This window comes from Hyaena hyaena, unplaced genomic scaffold (genome assembly GCF_003009895.1).
Source record: "Hyaena hyaena isolate Hyena2069 unplaced genomic scaffold, ASM300989v1 scaffold_579, whole genome shotgun sequence".
Classification (NCBI taxonomy): Eukaryota; Metazoa; Chordata; class Mammalia; order Carnivora; family Hyaenidae; genus Hyaena; species Hyaena hyaena.
In genome coordinates, this window is record NW_024081207.1 from 500,158 (window position 1) to 523,329 (window position 23,172).

At 48.1% G+C, this 23,172-nt stretch overlaps 1 protein-coding gene across 7 annotated transcripts in view; it reads right to left on the reverse strand.

Annotated features, from left to right (window-relative positions):
* Positions 1–1,994: 1,994 nt before the first annotated feature.
* Positions 1,995–23,172, reverse strand: part of OVOL2 (ovo like zinc finger 2) — a 32,155-nt gene continuing 10,977 nt past the window's right edge. For 5 of the 7 annotated variants that reach the window (XM_039256501.1, XM_039256506.1, XM_039256505.1 and 2 more), the window contains 2 exons: positions 17,131–17,320; positions 1,995–2,674 (listed from right to left, as the gene is read on the reverse strand). In XM_039256501.1, coding sequence (XP_039112432.1) covers positions 2,361–2,674; positions 17,131–17,320 — 504 coding nt within the window. In that variant the 3' untranslated portion in view covers positions 1,995–2,360. The remainder of the gene's footprint in view (positions 2,675–17,130; positions 17,321–23,172) is intronic. The other 2 variants (XM_039256504.1, XM_039256502.1) reach the window with 2 other exon arrangements.

The following is a 23,172-nucleotide window of genomic DNA, read 5'->3' on the forward strand; positions in this document are numbered from 1 at the left end:
CTTGATCTTGGGGTCAAGAGTTTAAGCCCCACATTGGGTGTAGAGCTTATTTTAAAATAAAAAAATTTTTTACAAGTTTAAAAATAAATAAATAAAAATCTATCCCTAAAAGAGAACGTCATGTCAGCTAGTTCACAATTCTCTGGGCCAGCTGTCCCAGCTAATCGTTTAGATATTCCCATATAGGAATACTCATTTTTGTTGTCAAAACTACCCAGGTAACTGAGGAAAGCAAATCAAAAGCTTTCTAGACTCTTTTCTCTGGGTCAAGCATTAGGAGACACAATGTGATGTCTGCAATCAGCCCCAGAGCCAAGGCTGGGCCCTCGGTGCTGGCTGTCCCCGGAGGCTGCACAATGCAGCCACCACAACATTCCACTGTGCTGCTATGCATCCCAAGTGGAACCCCAGCCATGCTGATGCCTGGTGACAAAGCTGACGCTTGAACATGGCCACTTAGACACATGGTGCTGTGGCCTTAGCCCAAGCACCTTGACCTTCAGATGAGACAGAGCAGAACCACGTCAGCCCTTCAGAGAAGCCAGAGGGTGAAGATCCCCCAAAGTCTGCCTAGTCTCATAGCTGCCTCTTGCGTAGTTCAAGTTGAACCTGGGGCCTCTTTTTTTCCTTTTTTAAGGGTGGGGAAAAGGAAAAGGGGATTTTGACCAGATTTGGGATTCCTGTCTCTTTCCTCTGGCCACCAGCCAATGGCCCCTGCAGCCACCCCTCCTCTGCTCTTGGGCACCAGGATGCTGACCCCCCAGCAGTGCTCTGAGGAGTGTTCCAGAGAATGCTGTGTAGTCACGGGCGCTCAGCTGGGTGCCCCACATCATAGGTGCTCAACCAAAGGGTTTATTTCCTCCCTTCAGAAAGAAAAGAGCTGACTTGCAAGAGAAGTGTTAACTCAAGTTGTAGGACATGGCCTTAAATTGTCCAGATTTTGGCATGATGCCTGGCCCACAGTGTGGGAAAGAAGAATGAGGGAAGGAAGAGGAGGGAGAAAAGGTGGAAGGAGGCCGAGGAAAGGGAACGAAGAGGGGAGGATGAGCAAACGGTGGAAGGAAGGAGGAAATAGGAAAATGGCCCCATCACCCTAATGTTTCCCCAGACCAAGTAGCAGCCTGCTCCTAACACAAGATTTTCCAAAGGTGGACATGCAGCTGGGGCACTCAGGCCCAGGGCACCACGGGAAGGCAGCCAAAAGACAACAAGGTAGAGTTAGATCAGCACTTCACTCGCTTCAGGCAGCTCCCGCGACTGGGGAGAATCTCTCTCTCGGCCACCATGGTTCCCTGAGGGTTCGGGCCCTTCCTGCTACCCTCTAGTCACAGAAGGACCCTGGAAACCACCTCACCCCCACCCCCATGGACTATTGGCTCTCTTCTGCCCTATCTAGGTCTCAGGTCTGCTGTATTGTTAACCTCCTGGGCCTCTGGAGCCAGGCCTCCCAGGTGAGGAGGTGCAGGTGACCAAAGGTCGCAGCACTGAATAGTCACATGCCTTGGAAGAGACTGCTTTGCCTCCTACAAGAGCAGGATGTGCACCAAGACAGCGAGCATTCCTCACGGTCCAGCATTTTCCAATTCTCCACCCCCCCCACCCCCGTGCCAGACTCAAGGGAGGGACAAGTGACTGCAGCCAGCAAGTCCCAGTCCCAGAAAGCCAGAGGCACCTCCGCAGCAACACCATGGCCACAAAGAGTGACCAAAGCATCCGTGAGCACCCTGCCCTGTCCACCCCAGGAGTCTCTGCCCATCAGCCTAGGGGCCCCTGTTCATCCGCTCTCCTACCCAGCGCTCAAGATACACTTCTTCAAACCCACCAACAAGTACAAAATAACCTGGAGTCAAATGTCCCCCAATAAGCCCCAAACAGGGAGCTAGAACTCCATGCTCTCCTGCTTTGTTCTTATAAGGAAAGTTTCACAAGAACATTTCATTTATTAAAATAATTCTTGTAAACTCTTCCAGAATAAAAAAATTCATTGTCCTTGCTTGAATGGCATTTCAGGTGGAAGGACTTTTATTTCAAGGCACCATAAAATGAGTCTCTTTAAGAATACCTCTGTTTCCACATGTGAAAATTGTTTAGAAAAAAAGAAAGAAAAAAGAAAAATACCGCATGGCGATCATGGCCATCCACAAGCTTTTGTTAATGTGACTGCTCAACAGGACGTGGGTTATAGAGGGCCAGACACCACTATTATCATTGACAACCCTCGGAAGATCCCCTACCGTGGCCCTGGGAGGGCAGAGAGATGAACTGATGAACCCAGTGGGGTGGGGGACCTCCAAAACCAAACATCCCTGTAAACGTGGCAGCTTGGGAGCGTCTCTCCCCACTCTTCCTCCTCCACCTCCTCATTTCTCCTCTTCCTCACTCAGGTTGACATTCCCCTGGAGTGTGGACGTCAGCTTGGCTTGCAAAAGAGCCGCTAGTTTTTTGGATGTCTTTTTGAGAAAGGCGCTGCCTGGGTGGGCACTGTTCACGTGCAGGTACAGGTCCTCCTGGGTGGGGCCTGTGTAGCCACACTCCTCACAGACGTACAGCTTGTCCCGGCGTTGCTTGTAAGCATACTGCTGCTGCACCCCGTGGATTTTCTTCAGGTGGGACTCCAAGGAGCAGCGCTGAGTGAAGGCTTTGTTGCAGATGTCACATTTGTAGGGGCGAATGCCTGCAAAGTCAATGGGCAGACACATCACCAGTTGGTCATGGCCAAGCCACATAGCCTCCCAACCACGAAGCCATTTAAAATCGTGATGCACGACCCACTAGCAAAAAACCAAAAGACCTGAATCAAACACGGACCTTTATCCAAAAAAGGCATGCGAAGTGCCAACAGATAACATGGCAAGGTGCTCAACACCATTGATCGGCAGGAAAATGTGAACCACGGCCCCTGAAATGGTCACCTCACACCTGTTAGAATGATTATCGTCAAAGACAAAAGATAACAAGTTTCCTTGAGGATGTGGAAAAGAGTGAACATCTATGCACTGTTGGTGGGAATGTACACTGGTACAGCCCCTATGGAAGCCAGTATGGAAGTTTCTCAAAAATTGAAAATAGCACTACCAAATGATCCAGCAATCCCACTTCTAGGATATATTATCCAGAGGAAATGAAAACAGGGTCTCAAAGAGACATCTGCACACCCGTGGTCACTGCAGCATTATTCACAATGGCCAAGATATGCAAACAACCTAGATGTCCACTAACAAACGAATGGATAAAAAAAGATGCGGTATATTTATACAATGGAATATTACACAGCCACGAGAAAGAAGGAAACCCTGCTATTTGCAATAGGGTGGATGAACCATGAGGGCATTATGTGAAATAAACCAGATAGCGTAAGACACAAATACTGCATGGTATCACTTTTATATGGAAAAGTCAAACCCGTAGGAACAGAGTAGAGAAATGGTTGCCAGGAGCTGAGGGGTAGGAGAAATTGGGAGAAGGGAATCAGCATGACCAGGGAGGGATTCAACATGAGGAAAGTGATTACGGCAGGACACAAAGCATGTCCACCAAGGTTCACAGCATCCACGTGAGCAAACATAAAAAGGGATGCAAAGTTGGCAAAGAAGCACCGCCTGGCTTTGGGAGGAAGAGCTTCAGTCTTCCCACTTGCATGCTTTAATGTTTTGATTTTATAGTGGGCAAAGTAAACCTTATTTTTATTTTCGTTGCGGTTTTCCTGGAAGCAGACCCTGTGACAAAGATTCCAGTAGCACCTGTCGGTGAGCGAAGAAACGACGTAAAGACAGGAAGGTGCCCTACAAGGTGGGAATAGCAAGGCAGTCACTGCTGTAGGCAGCCAGAGGCCATTTCCACTGGGCAAGCTCAAGGGACAATGTAGAACCCTCACCTCTGAGTCACCCCCCTCAACCCCCTAACCCCCCTCCCGCCCTCCTCCAGCAGCATGGTCAAGGGCTGCCTCTGGGTGGCACTGATTGTCCCTCCCTGTCATGTGCCAGCAGGAACACCCTCAGGCAGAGTTGCAGGTATGGGCAGTTGCTATGTGGATGGGTGTGCCCAGAAGAGGCAGGAGCCAGGGCCGTGGGCTGGACATGGGTGGCATCTGCTACAGGTATGAAAGCATTTCCAAGCTGGATCTCATGCTGCCCTTAGAATCAGGCAAATATTAGTGGGGCTTGCCTTCTAGATGGAGAGCTCACAGGTGCCATTTGCACCAGGGAGCTCAGCCTCATCAAAGCATGGGCCTTCCTATTTCCACCAAGAGCACGCATCCTGAATGTGAGGTTGGAATGTCACATAAACAGCGGGAAGTGAGGGCCTCACTTAAGCTCTAAAGGAGGAGGGCCTGGCTGTAAAGGAAGCACAGCGTAACATAAGCATGGAGGCCTGGGAGAGGGTGAACATCGTGCTAAGAGTACATGGAACAAATTAGGGGGCGGCCACTACAGTCAGACCATCTTAGAGCCCAGAGCTTAGCAGAACCATGTCCTACAGCAATCCCCAAAACCTCAGATGCAAAATTTAACGAGATGCCAAAAACTGATCAGTCAAGATAAACTAATATTTCGGGGCACCTGGGTGGCTCAGTCTGTTGAGCATCCGATTCTTGATTTCAGCTCAGGTCATGATCTCACTGTTTGTGTGACTAAGCCTTGTGTGGGGCTCAAGCTGAGCATGAAGCCTAGTTGGGATTCCCCCCCACACACACACACACCTTGATATGAACAAGTTATCAAAATCTTAAACAAGAACAAGACCCAACAACGCTGTACGGGAGCTTGAGGTGAAAGGAAGATGCCAACCCTAAGTAGTGTTTTCGTGTATTTTTTAAATGGTTATTCTTTTCCCCATGATGATCTAGCTGCTAGAAAAAAAGACTAAAAACTTGAAAAGTAGCTGCATTAAAACTCACGTTTTAAAGTGTTTAAATATATTTTATACAAAAATGAAAGTTATGCTGATTTTACTATTCTGGCTTCAATGGAAGCAAACTTATCCAGAGATATTTTCAAAACCAACTTTTTTTAGCTTCCCGATAATCGTGAGGATTTTCCCATGCTGCTGCTTACCGTTCAGCTTCACTCCTTTTCAAGAGCACCGTGGTGTGCTGTTGGACAGCTATACCCAAATGCCATCTTTCCCAAGCCAGAGACAGACTGCCTCGTACAACCAACCGGGTTCTAACGTGTGCTCTTCAGACCGACAGTCAAATCGCATCACCTGAGAGCTTCTTGGAAATGCAGACTCCCAGGACCTACTCCAGACTGAATCAAATGTGGAACAACAGTCCTCAAACCTAGGGGGCTTGTCACAACACGGATTCCTGGCCCCACCCCTGGTGTTTCTGGTTCTGGGATAGGGCTGGGACTGCACTTCTAACACATTCCCAGGTGACGCTGAGGCTACCTGTATTAGGATGTCTCTGGGGGTCACAGTTCCAAGAAGCAAGAAAAAACAAAATTGCAAGGAGATTGAATACATAATCCAAAAACTCCCAACAAACAAAAGTCCAAGACCAGACAGCTTCCCAGGTGAATTCTACCAAATTCTACCAAATTAGGCATCAGGACAGCACTTAGGGTGTCTGAAAGCTGCTTTGCCCCAGGTATTTTCTCTTCAAGGTTAAATGTTCTCACTTCTTTAACGGTAGCTCGTGGCGGGGGCCAAGAGAGTCCCTTCCTGATCATGAAGTGCACAGATGATGAAGGAAGTTGAAATGGAAGCTGAAGGAAGTTAAAGGAAGTTGAAATGGACTTGAATGAACCAAATCCCTTTCATGAAGCATACCCTAGAATAGTCCTGTGAAAAAAGCGTGTGAGGTCAATGCAATGGTGAGTTGTTAGTCCAGCCTCCACAAGCAGAATGCAGGCCCTATGTTATATTCCACACATTCTAGAAAAACTGCCAGAAGTTAAGAAATTCCTTTATAATCCTCAGCATCTGGCACATAATAGGTGCTCAGCAAATAATTTTTCAATGAACGAATGAACGAACTCCTACTGTCACAGTGAAGGAGGAGTCAGAGGTCAGTTCCTTGGAGCTAGTTTTCTACAAATTTAAGGAACAGGGCTGTTTGGAGTTTCATGCTTGCACCAGAGAGGGCTTTGTGTCTCATCAGGCCTTCCGGGCTGAGAGAGCAGCTGGCTCCCCCAACCACTGGCCCATCAAGCAACCAACCTGATTTCAAACCTACAGCTCATCACAACAGAAATTCACCCAGAGACCAGTTACTCCTTTCAATAATTATTGGAAATAACCCACTACTGTGATAAAACATCCAGACTAAATGCAGGCTTCTGGGCCCCGAGGGGAAAAGATGGATTCTTCCAGTCCTGCTGTAGGAGGCCCCGCCCCAGCAGTGACCCAGAAAGGTGATCCCAAGTGGCTGCCGACCAGGGCTTTGCCTGCCCCCTGGCCCCTGGCAGAGGCGAGCGTGCCCTGCTTCCAACAGGTCAGCCGAGCACCTTCTGAGGGCAGAACACCCAGCAAGGTCTGAACGGCAAAGGCTAGAGACTACAGAGTCCTGCTTCATCCAGATTACAGAGAAAGTGGGGGTGGCCATTTACGGGGGCATTTTCCCAGGGAGGGTGAGATGGGAGCCTCGCTCGGAGGACAGGTGACTCACAGACACGGAGATGGATGGAAGACAGCAGGTGCCGAAAGCCCTAGTTGGGGCAATTCTGACTTTTGCACACCTGCTCTGTCTCCCCTCTCCGGAAACACCACACTCATCCCTCACTCACTGACGCTGTCACGCAGCAGCCCCTGGGTGACCCTTTCAAGGCTTGGGAAAAAACCCCTGTCTTCTGGACCCCAATCCCCCATGAACTCGGAGGTGCAGTGGGGGTGGGTGAGAGATGAAGGTGGCCAGAGAGGACCCTCGGGGAAGGAGGACCGATGCTAAGACCCCCCTGACTTTGGGGCTTCACCCGCCTTAGTGCTCTGGAGCAAAGGCCAACCTTGTTCACGTCTGGAGTGGGCTATCAGAACCGGAAAACACCATGCCTGCTACAGACATCATCAACTTCCTACTACCCACACAGCGAGAGTCCAAGGCCACACATCTACTACTCATTATGTGAGCCCACGATAGATGGCTGAATCCCACCAAGCCTCAGTTTCTCTACCTATAAAATGGGGATAACATTCACACCCCCTTGCTAGGCTGCTCTGAGGATTAATCAAGACATCACACGCAAAGAGTCAGCACGCATTAAATACTCAGTAGGATACAGCTTCACGAGTTTACAATCCAGCTCAAGAGAACAGTTATGCTCTACTCATAAACTGGCTAGTGAGCACATGTGTAGTATTTGTCTTTACATTGTACCTATATATATGCAGGTGTATGTATTTTTTTCTATTTGCAAGTACTTTGGAATGTATTGTTTACAGTGGCTAAAAAAACAAGGGATAATCTTTTTAAATGTGGGCATTAGGTGCCTGATGCAGAGAAAGGTGCAAAGAGACCTCCTTCATTGTCTACCTTTTTGAATGTTGTGCAGTAAGGCTTCTATTACCTCATCCAAAAAATACTTCATTGGTGGGGTGTCTGGGTGGCTCAGTCAGCTAAGCGTCCGACTTTGGCTCAGGTCATGATCTCACGGTTCATTGGTTCAAGCCTGCGTCAGGCGCTGTGCGGACAGCTAGCTCAGAGCCTGGAGCCGGTTTCAGATTCTGTATCTTCCTCTCTCTGACCTTCCCCTGCTCACGCTGCCTCTCTCTCTCTCTCTCTCTCTCTCTCTCAGAAATAAAGAAAACTTTAAAAAAATTAAAAAAAAAAAACTTCATTGGGTTATCCAAAAGGGTTTCTTCTCTTCAAATTTTCTTTTTTTTTTTGAAAAAAAAAAAAAAAAAAAGTTTATTTGTTTTTGAGAGAGAGAGAGAGAGAGCCCGAGCAAGGGGCAGAAAGAGAAAGAGATAGAGAGAGAGAGAGAAGCAGAAACCATATTGTCAGGGCAGAGACTGATGCAGGGCTCAAACCCAGAAATCATGAGATCGTAACCTGAGCTGAAATCAAGAGTCAGATACTTAACCAACTGAGCCACCCAGGTGCCCCAAATTTTCTATTCCTATTACTAAAATAAAGGTTCACATCACACATCTCCAAAATAAGTTCTTTGCTACTGGTGCTTTCTGTCCTTGTTGTAGCTCTAAGTGCTCTGTTCTTAAACTTCATATAAACATGAACTTGTGGGAGTAGATATCTAGGGCAACCTCCTATGGAGGCAATGTGCCAATGACCACAAAATACTGTAATGTGTCTAACCTTTGGCCCACTTTAGAGAAATTATCCACAGAAAGACTCACACAGGCAGATAAAGGCTATACAAGAATATTGGTGTTTGTCTGACATTTAATAAAGGAAGGAAGGAAGAAAAAGAAGGAAAGAGAAAGAAAGAAAGAAAGAAAGAAAGAAAGAAAGAAAGAAAGAAAGAAAGAAAGAAAGAAAGAAAGAAAGAAAAGAGAAATGAAGAAAAGGAAGGGAAGGAAAGGAAAGAGAAGAGAAAGGGAAGGAAGGAAGGGAGGAAGGAAACCTTGAGATGGTGTTTGTTAAAGGTGCCTCCATATTTGAAATAATGTCATAATCTCATAATTTATTTTTTTAACTTTATTTATTTTGAAAGAGACAGAGACAGCGTGAGTTGGGGAGGCAGAGGAGAGGGACAGAGAGAATCCCAAGCAGGCTCTGCACTGTCAGCACAGGGCTCGATTTGGGGCTTGAAGGCACAAACCATGAGATCAAGCATGACCCGAGGGGAAATCAAGAGTAGGACACTTAACTGAGCCACCTGGGAGCCCCTTAATCTCATATTCAAAAATGCTCTGACAACTGTGCAGATATACGAAACAGTGTCCAAGATATATAGGACATGAAAAAAAACAATGTGTACTAAAAACTTATGGGGCGGGAATTAAATGGTGGTTTGCTTTCAGGTGTGGAACTGGGGCTTGGAAGGGGGAGGAAGACGGACTTTTTTTCTTTCATTTTTTGTCTCCTTACAGATCATTTTTTTTAGCTAAAATGTAAGTCAACATAAAATAAAGCAGACAGTCTGATGAGCAAAGGAGGTGATCCCCATAGGGCAGCATTCAGCTCCCTAGGGTGGAGTTCAGTTTATTCTTTTGCAACCATTTGCCCCACTCCAAACTTCTCCCAATCTGCATTTTTCCCAACCAGTCAATCCTTCCCTGTAGGCTGCAAACAAAGACACCATTGTTTCCTCTTCTTCAATCAAGATGGGATTTGTTTGCCTTCCAGTCTCTCTCAATGTAGCCTGATTGGAAGATAAGGCCAGAGGGCGTCCCAAGGGGTGGGGCAGATACTGCAACTTTGGCCAATGCCCCCTCCCCACTTCCCTGACCTCAGAGAATCTAAATTCCTATGATTCTGGAATCAAAGTTCCTCTCCCTGGAACTCAGAACCTTCTACAGGAACGGCAGGTGCCTTGAATGGACTCCTTTATTCAAGTCATAGTTATAGTCAACATGGGTTGTATGCCGGGGCACCCCCTCCAATCCAATAAAGGCTGAGCTGGGGACCCCACAGATGGCTGTGGCCTTTTCAGCCATTTATAGTGGCTCGTACTTTCTGGTCTACATTGGCTGGAGACTTTTACAGAAGAAGTAGCCATCTTACAAACAAGAAAAATAGAATACTTCCCACAAAGTCTGTACTTGTCTGAAGAGCCTGGCACACCTGTTCACAGCAGTAAACAATGCCCAGGCCACACCTGACATGTTGCAGCCCTTAGTGAATGTGGCTCCAGGTTTCCACCATGCTCCCAGGTGGTGCCGGTGCTATTGGCTCAGGAGTCGTGAGGGGGGACACTTAGTGCCGAGCCCGGCACATGCAAATGCCCGTTATTATGTTTTAGTCTAGAATACAGGTCTCCCCCACCATTTCCTTCCATGGGAGGCCATTCTTAGGATGCAGCCAAGCTGGTTCAGCCTAAACACTTAAACAGATCTGAAAGAATCTTCTCTAAAACAGGCCCATGATGTTTTTCACGGGCTGTGAACTAGATGTGCGTTTGTTTCTTTAAAGCTCATGGCTCCCTCTCTCCATTTTGACCTAATATCCCACCCTGGCCTCAGGGGTCCTGTCCACACCACTTAAATAGAGCAGTTTCCTTTACTATGTGTGTGGTGGGTATTGCTGGTCCCCTATGCAGACCCCCTTTTCTGAGCTAGTGCTTTGTTCTGCATCTATCATGTGTGTGGGCAGTTAACAGCTCCTGGCTGTTCCCTTCTCCAAGGAATGGGCACTGGACAGCTGCCTCTGAGCCCAGGGGAAAGGCAGCCCTCAGCCAATGTCTGACTGACATTGAAGTGTACCCCACTGGCCTATAGTGCCATTCACGCTCCAGAATCCCCCTGGGACCGGGCTGAGGCCAGAGTCCACCTGAGACCACCTCTCTGCTCCCCCCTCCCTTACAGGTTTCTTCTTACAGCCCTCCCCCAAGAAATCATTTTATAAGAATCACCATCTCAGAATCTGCTTCTGGGGAACCCAACCCAAGACAATTTGGATTGAAAAGCAGCCCCTTGATTGCTGATCTATTTCCACAATATGTTACACAGGTTTTTTGCACCAGTTTCCGTCTCCCAACCTTGAACCAGATGTCATTTGACTAACATCCCCCTCCCCATCACACATACACACCCTCTGAGTTAGTTTTTTCTTGGTGAAGTCATCCAAAAAAGACATCTTAATCTTTTCTTTCATCCACTTGGATATTGAGGTAAGACATTTACAGGCTCCGGTTTCCCTGGGCCCCTTCCGAGACGTCTCCTTGTGTTCTGAGTCTTTCTTTGGATGCCCCGTCCCTCTTAGCCCGGGACAAGAGATGTGGGGGAGGACGGATTAATCCTGGTTCTCTATGCCACTCTCTTTGCCCACCTTATCGATATTGTAGCTACAATTCTCAAAAGAAGGGTCTCGAGATCCCAGATAAGTCTTTAAATTAGTCATGACTGGGGTGCCTGGGTAGCTCAGTCGGCTGAGCATCTGACTTTGGCTCAGGTCATGATCTCGCGGTTTGTGAGTTCAAACCTCACAATGGGCTGCTGTGAGCGGGGAGCCTGCTTCGGATCCTATGTCCCTCTCTCTCTGCTCCTCTCCCAGCTGGCACTCTCTCAAAAATAAATGTTTAAAAAGAAAGTTTAAAAAAATTAGCCATGATTGGTCTAATCAGACTGTAAGCAAACATACCCTACACTCAAATGCTGTCTGCTATACCTGTGTTAACATGGTCCACATCCTTGCTTCTGGTCTAAATACATGTACTTGTAACAGTCAACAGCAAAAATCCAACCTTCACCTCTCAAACAAGACCTAAATCTGCAGAATTCTGTTAAGATCTTTTGGAACCAGAGAGTTTGTTCACACGAACTTTAAAAATGTTTGAGGGGCTCCTACGTGGTCCAGTCAGTTAAGCGCCAGACTTCAGCTCAGGTCATGATCTTGCAGTTTATGGGTTAGAGCCCCGCGTCGGGCTCTGTGCTGACAGCTCAGAGCCTGGAGCCTGCTTCAGATTCTGTGTCTCCCTCTCTCTCTGCCTCTCCCCCACTCAGGCTCTGTCTCTCTCCCTGTCTCTCAAAAATAAACAAACAGTAAAAAAATTTTTTTAATGTTTAAGAATCCCACATTTTTGCTCTTTTCACTGATTCACTGATTGACCCTTTTGTGAAGAGCTCGAGAGATGGCAAGGTGGCCCCTCATACCAGGACACTAGGTGTGCTCCTCGGGGTCCTGGCATGGGGGTCCCCACAGCCAGGGCTTCTTTTTCAGCTTGCTACCACCTAATTTGTCAGTAAGCCCTTTCCTCCACATTCTGGTCCATTGTTACCTGGAGGCACATCTTCAGCAGCAAATAAACCAGGGCAGAAAAACAGGTTCCAGACATTTCCATAATTCTATCTGTTGATCACTTTAAGAGTCAAAGTTAGGATTTAAAATCTTTTAATTCATTACCTGTAGATTCGATCTTATAGTCAGGACTGTCCAATAGAAATTAAAATGCAAGCCATTTTGTAGTCTTAAAATGTCCAGTAACCTCATTAAAAGAGGTAAAAAGAAAACAGGTGAAATTAATTTTAACAATCTGTTTTGATGAACCCAACAAAATGTTCCCATTCCAACGGGGAATTGACATTAAAAACCGAGATGTTTTTTACATTCTTTTGCATCAAGTCTTCAAAATCTCATGTCGATCTTCCACTTACCAACACATCTCAATCGGACCAGCCACATTTGGGGGGGTCTCAGCTGCTACATGTGGCCTGGGGCTGCTGTGCTTTTCGCCTTCTAGGTGCCTCCCCTCCAAAGGATAAACTGTGAAGCTCTCTGGGAATGCACTGGGGGGAAGGCATTATTATCTACCAACTTCAGCAATTTTCAGCCCCTCCCTGAGTCACTAGGAGTTTCACTTTTGAGAAGCAAAAGATGGAGCTCAGGAGTCTGAGATGCAAGCCATCTTCTTTCTTGCTCACTGTGCACATCTTGGCACCCCTGAACACAAGCACCCCTGAACACTCCTCTGTGACCTGCTAAACCCCAGGCTGCGGGGTGCAGTTTCTGTCAGACCCGGGTGTCCCTTTATCTCACCTTCTTGCAGAGCAAGCAGGCTTCCAGAAACTGAAATGGGGCAAGGCTGGTGAGGGTCCCGGCCTTGGGGAGAAAACTGGGGACGGCAGTGGGAGGCAAAGGCGACAGGAAGGGGGCCTTACAGGAAATAGAGGACCATGAACTTGGGCACCAGCCGGTCTGGTTCCCAATTCCAGCACCCATGGTTATTTGACTTCCCTGAGCCCGGTCTCCCTATCTGTGAAGTGGGGCTAACTGACTCCTTGGGGTTGTTTGAAATAGCAGATAAATGCTGAGGGCCTGGCTTGAAGGAAAGGGACTACTTGTAGCTTGCTGTCACCTGAGGAAGCTGTGCCACCCTCTGCGGGGACTCCCAATCTCTGCCGAGCCACCCTCCTTACTTGAGAGCCCTTTTTCTCCCTTAGAAGACACCATCAACACCCCAAGCCCCCAGCCTACCCCCGGGTCACCTCAGTTCCAGTAAGGTCAGTGGCTTCCTGCATCTCTCTGCTGGAAGAGATTCCCCAGGAAACACCAGAGACCCTAAGGGGCTGGGGGGAGGAGCTGCCTGGGACATGAGGGGCCCAGGATGGACCCCCACATCAAGGGGAGATGGGAGGGACAGGATAAATACCCCAGCTTTCTCACCCCTGGAACGATTCTGTGGTATATTCTATGTGGTTCTTCAGAGGGTTCCAAGTGGGGTTGAGCCCCAGTTGCCCACAGTAACAACCTGCTGAATATCTCACTCTTATTGGCGGTCTTCCCCTCCCCTCCTCCCCTCTGTAACCCCTCACTGTGCTCCCTGAGATCACCTCCCAAATAAACTGCTTACACCCAAATCCCTGGGTCAGGCTCTGCAACCCAAACTAAGACACTCAGCATCTGCAAGCCCCTTCCTCCCTGTCCAGCTGTGGAAATCTGGCTCATCCTTCAAGGTAAGCCAAAAGAACACCTCCTCTGAGAAGCCTCCCTGATGCCCTGTCAGAAACAATGCACGTGCAAGGCCCCCCCACTGGCCTACATATGCTACTTTTTCTTCTGTTTGACACCTCTGTTTTTCTCATGGGACAGTGAGATGTCTGATTTCTCCCCTGGCTGGCTGAGCTCTCCATGAGCACAGAGGGGAGTCCTAGGGCCTCTCCCACAGCAGGGTCTCAGGAAACCTCTGACCACTATTCAAACTTTTTTACTACTAATAATAGTTAATACATTTTAATTTTTTTAAATGTTTATTCTTGAGAGAGAGAGAGAGACAGAGTATGAGTGGGGGAGGGGCAGAGAGGAGTAAGACAGAATCTGAATCAGGCTCCGAGGTGTCAGCACAGAGCCTGACGCGGGGCTCGATCTCATGAACTATGAGATCATGACCTGAGCCGAAGTCGGGTGCTAAACCGACTGAGCTACCCAAGCACCCCGACATTTACCAAGTGCTTACAATTATTGTCCTGAGACCTCACAACCATTATTTTAGGTAATAGGTACTAAAACTATGCCCATTAAAATGGACATGGAGATGGACAAACTAAGGCAAAAAAAAAAAAGATAAGTAATTTAGATACGGTTGCATAGTCAGCTAATTCAGATCTGTAGTTTTTAACCAGTACATGACTGGATGAACTCACAAACTCTTCTTGGAGAAGTAGTCAGTTAGTCCCTGATACTTCCATCAATGGAAAGTCAACTTGGTCACAGATGAGGCAACCCCACCAGCTCCCTGCTTACTCCAGCTACAGATACCCTGAGACCCTTCATTTCGTCTTAAAGGCCAGGGTCAGGGAGTGACCACGGCACTCACCAAGCAAGGAGTTTCAGAAGAACAAGACCGTGTCCTCAAGGACATCCTCAGACAGAGATGGAAAGCCGAGAAACTCTCCAGAGCAACCAGAGACAGATAACTGAGTGAGTGGTCCCCAGTTTCCCCCAGCCCCTCAGCTCGTCTGTCTATGAGGCCAGATTGGTAGCCACTTGCTGAGTCCACCAATAGCCTGGGATCCTCCTCCACCTGCAGGGCTCCCCACATCCTACAGAATGTTCCGCCACCCTAGAGGACCCTCTGCCCACCCCAACCTAAGGAGCCAGCCTGGCCACACAGAGATCAAACTTGAACTAATTCACTGGTGCTAAAAAAAGAAACCTTATACCAGACCCAGAAGAGAACACACCATAGGATTCCATTTCTATCATGCCCAAAACCAAGCAGAGTAATCAATGCTGCTATAAGTCACACCAGTGGTGTCTCGTGGAGGGAAGGTGATAGTGACAGAGGGAGGGGGAGGGACTTCTGGGCACAGGAATTACAGTAGCCGTCCTTATCCGGGGGTTCGCTTTCAGTGATTCCAGTTACCCGTGGCCCACTGTGGTCCAGAAGCAAATGATCCTCCTTCTGACATAACATCAGAAGGTCAGTAGTAACCTAACACTACATCACAATGCCTAGGTCATCCGCCTCACTTCATCTCATCGTGTAGGCATCTTACCATCTCACATCATCACAAGAAGGGGCAGTACAGTGCAATAAGAAACTTTGAGAAAGCGAGACAACAGTCACTTAACTTTTATTATTGTATATTGCTCTAATTGTTCTATTACTAATTATTGTTGTTAATCTCAAATTGTGCCTAGTATATAAATTAAATGTTATCATAGGTATAAATATATAGGAAAAAGCACAGAATATATAGGGTTTGGTACCACCTCCACTGAGGTCTTGAAATGTATCCCCATAGAGAAGGGGGTAGTGCTGTATTTGGTGTTTCTTGGTCTGGGGGATAGTTACACAGGTGTGTTCACTTTGTAGAACTTCCTAAACTCATCCAACTATACACTTATGATTTATTTGTGTGCTCTCCTGAATGAAAAATCCACTTTAGTAAAGGTTTTTTAAAAGGAAAAAGGAAACTTTTGAGTATCCCAGCCTACTCTCTAAGGTGGGGGACACTCTTCCCAGGACAGGGAAACAGCTCACAGCCAGCAGTCTAAGAACAAAACAGTATGATAAGAGCTATAAAAGAAATCTGAATACAGAGGATCGGAGAAGGGCCCAGTGTGAGGATTGAAGAGCTGGGAACTCTGTCTACAGAGAGGAGTAGACATTTTCCCACGGCACACGATGCCAGAGGAAATCCCAAACTCTGAAAGGGCTTGAGGATCAGGAGACTATATACAGTAAATTCTATGGGGCTGTAGGGAGAATGGATCATGACCAGGTTGGGGTTGAATGGTTAGGATGGGATGGGTTGAAATGAGGTGAATTGAAATAGGATGGGATGGGGAGGGAACGGGATGGGAGGGGAGGGGGATGGGATCGAATGGGGAGGGAGTGAGGATGGGGATGAGATTGGGATGGGGAGGGGAAAGGGTATAGGGATGGGATGGGGAGGGAGTGGGGATGGGGAAGGGAGGGGAGGGGATGGGGGATGAGGGGGGATGGGATGGGGAGGGGGTGGAGATGAGGAGGGGTGGGATGGGATGGGGAGGGAGTGAGGGAGTGGGGATGGGGAGGGGAGGAGAGAGGATGGGGAGGGGATGAGGAAGGGATGGAATGGGGATGGGATGGGGTGGGGACAGGGAGGGGTGGGATGGGAAGTGGATGGGATGGGATGGGGAGAGAGGGGGGAGTGGGGATGGGGAGGGGAGGGGAGAAGATGGGGAGGGGATAAGGAGGGGATGAGATGGTGATGGCATGGGGTGGGGTGGGATGAGGTGGGACAGGACAGGATGGGATGGGACAGGGATGTGAAGATGGGACCTAGATTGTAAAGAGCTTTACATGAAGCTCATCAAGATGAGGAGCTGGGATTTCATCCTGACCAGAGTAGAATTTTTAGCAGAAAAGTGGCATCCTTAGCATTCTCCTCAAGGGATCCTTCTGGTCAGTGTGGAACTATGGGCCTCAAGGGGAAGCCTAGAGGCCAGATGTTTCTAAATTAAAACTAACAAGACTTTACCCAGTCAGAAGGGCCGGGAGAAAGGTCAGTGGGCACCCCCAGGACTCCCTATGAATTGAGCTGCTGAGGACCCAGATCCACACTTCGTAAATCAAGAAACTACGGAAGGTCCAAGGGGAGGAAAACGCTTGCCAGGCTCAGAGGGCAGAGCTTTTCCTTTTTATTCTGAGCTCAGGACCTCATTCCGAGACAGGCTCACACCCCAACAGAGGAGCAAAACACACCACCAGCGGGACCACAAGAACCCATTCCAGCAGTCAGCCAGACGAGGGCTGAACCACACTCCCCGCATTGTGTCAGACGTCACTGCCCAGAACACTTCCAGCCAGGGAAGTCTAGACAGTCCTAGAACTGGGACCATCAGCACATCTTACAGAGGTGAAAACAGCCTCAGAAAAGAGTCTTGCCCGGCCCAACGCAACTCAGCTGGCTGGCGGCACAACCAGGAGGTGAACCCAGATGTGCTGGCCCCAAATGCCCCACCCTGCAGTCTTTCCAGAAATAGGACACCGCTCCATGCTCCCGATTTAGTTCTTTGGCAAAGGAACAGGAACTTCATCTACCAGAACAACAGAAGCAGCCGCGAAGCACACGCCCCTTCCTCACCTGTATGGGTGCGGACGTGCCTCTTCAGGTCAAAGGTGTCGTTGAAGCCCTTGCCACAGAAGGTGCACAGGTGCCTCTTCACCTGGTTGTGGCACTTGAGGTGCCGGTTGAGCATGCGCTGTAGGCGGAAGCCCTTGCCACACAGCTCACAGCTGTGAGCCGCCGGGTCGCTGCACGTGCCTGTGGTGAACTGGGACAGAGAGAGAGAGGGGCTGAGGGCCCCGGCACAGGTGGGCAACCCCAGTGGGCTCAGCCCAGAGTCCACCTCCCTGTGTCTCCAGGTGGGGCTAGGCTGCGGCTCCTGACCCCCTAAGAACTTCCAACGGGGTTTCGGAAGGTGAAAGACATCACGGGCAGCCCCTCCCAGCATTCATTCTCCCCTTCTCCCTTAGAACAGACTTCTTCTTTTTTTTTTTTTTTTTAATTTATTTTGAGAGACAAAGCATGAGCGGGAGAGGGGTAGAGAGAGAATCTCCAGCAGGCTCCCCACTGCCAGCACAGAGCCCGATGTAGGGTTCAATCTCACAGAGAGATCATGACCTGAGCCGAAATCAAGAACCAGATGCGTAACCAACTGAATCACCCAGGTGCTCCCCGTCTTTGAACAGCCTTGCGATTTATGCGCACCCTGCCCCCAGCTACGTGTCTACACTTGCCATCCTGACAGCAAGTCATGGCCGCAGGACTAGCAGGCCAATGAAATACGCTCTTCTATGGGGGCAAGTGGTGCCCTCTTCCTCCTCGTCTCTTTCCTGCTGCCTAGAGTTCCAACTGCCCCTTTGGACCATGACAGGGAAGCCAGTCCTGAGGATGGAAGAGCAGAAAGAAGGGAGTCCAGGTCCTGATGACGTCACAGAGCCTGTTGTAGAGAGTCCCCAAAGACAGCCACAATCAACTCCTTCCTCCCCGCGCCTGCAGGCTGCTCCATTCAAGGGACTGGCATCGTTTCCTCTCCCTTTGGATCGAGGCAGGGCCTGTGTAAGTTCTAGGTCTTAAGAGACTTTGCAGCTTCCATACATTCCCTCTTGGAAGCCAGCTGCCATGTAAGATGTCCAAGGTCACCACGCTGTGAGGGAGCCCAAGCAACCACATGGACAGCAAGGCCACTCAGAGAGGCAGTGAGGTGCCAGTTACGAATTGAGTCTCCCTGGATCTCCCAGCCCAGCCCACGGCAGCCACCAGCTAAGTGACTATGGCCAGTGCTACCCACGGTAGGCCTGCCTAGCCGTGATGTGCCCCAGCTCCTGATCCATGAAGGTATGAACACATAAAATGATCATTTGGGGAAGGGACTTGGTCAGGATCCCACAGCTTAATTATCAGCAAAACAATAACCAAACCCCAGGCCCTGGGCTCCCAGTCTCGTGTTCTCTCAACCATGTTGGCTGCCTCTGAGGAAGAAAATCGAGTCTATAATTAAGTGGTAAAAAAACACCAGGTCTAATATATTCACCAAAGGTTTCCTAGTTACCAAATCAGACCATTTAGAAGCTTGATCCAACTGCTCTACTATTTATAAAAGCGCCTAATAACCTTATTTTTATACAAACATTATTAGCAGGAAGAGATGGTCCTTGCCTGGCTCCACACACCTCCTTAGCCTCCAACACCAGCCCCCTTCCCTCCACCCAGGGTATTACCCTTCATCGAGGCCCAGCTCAACTGTTCCTCCCTGATGTAACTTCTCTGACTACTGCAGCTTCTGCCCACCTGGTTTCCTGTACCTTTAACACCAGGGCCCTTAAACTCCAGTGTGCACATGGATACCCTGGGGGGTCTTATTAAAACACAGGTTCTGATTCAGGAGGTGGTCTAGACGCTGCATTTCTAACCAGCTCCCAGGAGACGCCACTGTGGCATGGACCATCCTTGAGGCATGAGGCTAGAGTACTGACCCTCACACAGTTCAGTACTTGATTCTGCGAATTCTAGAAGGTTCCATCATGCACAGATGTTTCCTCACAGTTCATCTGGTTTCCTCGACTAAATGCCTTTGCAGTAACCAGCAAGTGTTTATGCATGTTCCTGCCCCCCACACCCCCAGCTCAGGCTCAGGTCAGTGCACAGAGTGCTAAATAAGCAATGAGTCATAAATGGCAACATTAGACTTGGGGAAGGCACAAGACTCCAGAACAGGGTTTTTTCATCAGCCTCCTTGTCTGCTTGTGGCTTAATTTGTCTCAGCTGACACTGAAGTGCCTTCTCTGCAACAGACCTTGGGCTCAGAGCTGGAAGCAATACAGTCACCAGGAGGGGGACCCAAGAAGCTGCCAGTCTAGTGGGGAAGCAGATCAGTCAAAAGGCCACTGATATCTGGGGAGCCCCGGGCGCAATGGACACCCTAGAGAGGCACCTACCCCAGACATAAACTGTGAGGGAAAGCACTTACAGAGGAAGCGAGCTCCTCAGCCAGGCAAAGATGAGGAGGAAGAGCAGGGCAATGGCAAAGAATATTCCAGAAGAGGGCAATTAGAAGGACGGAGACTGTGTGTGGCTCCACATGGTTAGCCTGAACCCAAGAGCTGTGGTAGCAGAGAAGGGCAGTGTCCTCCTTGGGGCTCTACTTTGGGGCCCTAAAGAAACTCAGCCCTATGCAAAAGGCAGAGGGGCCGCTGGAAGCTATAGTGGAGGAGAGCCTCAGGGGGTGGGCTGTTGGCCCAGTGGATGACCATCCTGGGCCTCCAACTCCTCATATCCCACCTCTGCCCTGTGTACCTCAAGGAGGGTAGGGCCTGGCATTTGTTCTGAGGGAGACCCAGCTGAGCCCAAGGCTTTCCTATTTCTGTCACCAGGACAGGTCAGGTCTTCTCCTTGCCCAGAAGTCCCCATTTGGGTCATTGCAACCCTTGCAGGGACATGAAAAGACTAAATGTGACCCAAGTCTTGGCAAACTGAATACCTACAGCTCCTCAAGGCCATGTCTACACAGGATAATGGTCATTGAGAGCTGGTGAGTGCCTAATAAAACAGAACACAGACAACCAACCCAGGTAATTTTATTAAGAACGTACAGAAAGCTAGAACTGTCTTCCTGTAGAATGTTCTTAAGGACTTGCAAACGTATAGTCCAAACCCAAACTCCTGTTTACCTTCTATTACAGTTCAGGATGAAAACCTCACATAACTGGCATCAATTTGCTTGAAAATCTTGAAGGTAGAGAGAACGGAGATTAGTGACAATTAGAGGGAGTGCTGGGCCAATGGATCATCTGACAAGCTATAGAGTGCCTTTTAACACAAGGGAAAACATGTGAATGGGGGAGGAGAATGGCGACCAAGGGCCCTCCCCCAGTCCAAGGGGGAGTTTTCTTCTGGTTTTCTTGGAACAATTAGAAATTCTCGGGGCGCCTGGGTGGCTCATTCGGTTAAGTGTCGACTTCGGCTCAGGTCGTGATCTCACGGTTCATGGGTTTGAGCCCCGTGTCGGGCTCTGTGGTGACAGCTAGCTCAGAGCCTGGAGCCTGCTTCTGATTCTGTGTCTCCCTCTCTCTCTGACCCTCCCCTGCTCATGCTGCCTCTCTCTCTCTCTCTCTCTCTCTCAGAAATAAACTAAAAAATATATAAAAATAAATAAATATAAATAAAAATTAAAAAACAGAAATTCTCCAAATGTGCCTCAACAAAGGCAATTTTATCATTTCTCCACCATCATATACATCCCCATTCCACAGGATGGAAAACTAAGCCAGCACCAAAGGGCTCATTTAGGGAATTTCCCTAAGATGCACCTCCAATCCCTGAAGCACTGTCTGCCACCTCTCTATATCTATGACCAATCCAGCACCCAGATAGTAACAAATTATTTTTGAAGCCTTAAGAGAGCCTTGTTGAAAGATGTAAGATTAATTAAATGGCAAAAGATCATGGCTGAGGGGGCCAGCTTCTGCCAGACTGTTTCACTTTTCAGAAAGGAAGGAATATCTGTAGGATAAATTCCTAAATGTGAAATTTATCCTACAGAGTGTATTTCTCACATCAGGTGCCCTGAAATTCCATCTGTAATGGCAAACGGCCAAGAACTACCTATATGTCTGTCAAGAGGGACTTTTAAAAGACGATAGAGCCATATAATCAAAGCAGCCAGAAAAAGGAAAGAGTATCAGCTGTCAGACACGTGAGTGAGCCCTCTGATGGCCAGCCCAGTCAAGCCCCTAGAAGATTCCAGTTGGCTGCCATCTGACAGCAACCACAAGAGAAACCCCAGGCCAGAATGGCCCAGCTAAAGCCCAGTCATTCCACAGAACTCAAATACAGAATAATAAATTAAACTACTAAATTTGGGGTAATTTGTGAAAGAGCAATGAGTAACTGGAACAGTAAGAGATGTATCACATTCTCTCCAGAACATCAGATCTGCCACATTTCCTAATGTTCTTTCTCAGGAGGGGCTGTAGGGTACAGAAAACACATCTGATTCCTGGAATGACATCCCATGGGTCAAAGTACCATCAATCCCTCCCCAGGTTACAAGTTAGCTCACTGGACCATCTTTACAATGTTTATGCACTTTTTTTTAATGTTTATTCATTTTTTAAAAATTTTTTTTAATGTTTTTTATTTATTTCTAGGAGAGAGAGAGAGAGACAGCGTGAGCAGGAGAGGGTCAGAGAGAGAAGGAGTCACAAACTCCGAAACAGGCTCCAGGCTCTGAGCTGGCAGTCAGCACAGAGCCCGACGCGGTGCTCGAACCCACGAACCGCGAGATCATGACCTAAGCGAAAGTTGGACGCTTAACCGACTAAGCCACCCAGGCGCCCCTAATGTTTATTCATTTTTGAGAAAGAGAGAGTAGGGAAGAGGCAGAGAGGTATACACAGTATCCAAAACAGGCTCCAGGCTCTGAGATGTCAGCACAGAGCCCAGCACAGGTCTTGAACTCATGAACCTCAAGATCATGACCTGAGCTGAAGTCGGACACTTAACCAACTGAGCCACTCAGGCACTCTGTACACAGGTTTATACCTAACACTGGAACTCCTAAAGGTTCAAAACAAGGTCTTACCTTGTTACTCTATTCTGCAATTAGTAGACCCCAACTAGTTACTTCTTGGCTATCTTAGTTACAAAATGAGAGTGCAATGAACAGACAAGGAATGCGGAGTATCAAATAAAAACCTAGACCTGCTGTCACCTATTTGTGGATGTCATTTAATATCCACAAGTCCCCATGTGTAAAATGATAAAATGGCAGGGCACCTGGCTGGCTCAGTTGGTGGAGCATGCAAGTCTTGATCTCAGGGCCATGAGTTTAGGCCCCACATTGGGTGTAGAGATTTAAAAAAATGATAAAATGCTATTAGATGAGCCACCTTCAGTAGTATAAAGATCTAAGAGCACAATTCTTTTCCTTTTTCTTAAGTTCAAGCCCTGCTCCACCACTTACAGTCAATGGGATGTAGGCAGGTTACTCCTCTCTAAGCCTTAATTTCCTGTAAGGCTGTCCACCTGTAAAATGTGGACAATAACTGTATTTGCCTCTCAGGACTGTTATGGAATTAAATAAGAAAACCTGCTTAAAAAGGACCCGGTGGTCGATAACTTGTCATTCTTAAAGTTAGACCAATTGCAAAGTTCTGTGATCCTAAGTAAAAGGTAAGCGGTCAAAATCCCTTGTTTCTCCATTGGCCTTGTGAATTTTCTCTGATTGGAAAAAAGAAGAGAACTGACCTTCGGTGTGAGCAGCGAACTCCCAGTCCTTCCTCTACGACTCTGAAATCCAAAAAGCTCTGAAAACCAACATTCTCATGTATCTCTCTTTAGCAGTAAAACTGGACTGAGCAGACATGAAGCTATGCAGACTTCATCCATTGGGTGTCAATACTCATGTGTTTTGATACGGAAATTACTAATGTGTTTAATTATAGGGTACTGTTCCAGACCTGCCGAGGGTGCCATATACACCAGGCTACCTTCTGGAAAAGCTTGACAGTCTCACCCTTAATCCAAAAGCAACGTTTTGCAAAACGCTTATTAATGAAACAGGGAAGCTACCGAGGACAGTGGGAGATGACGTCAATCTGGAGATTAATTCAGGGTAAGAAA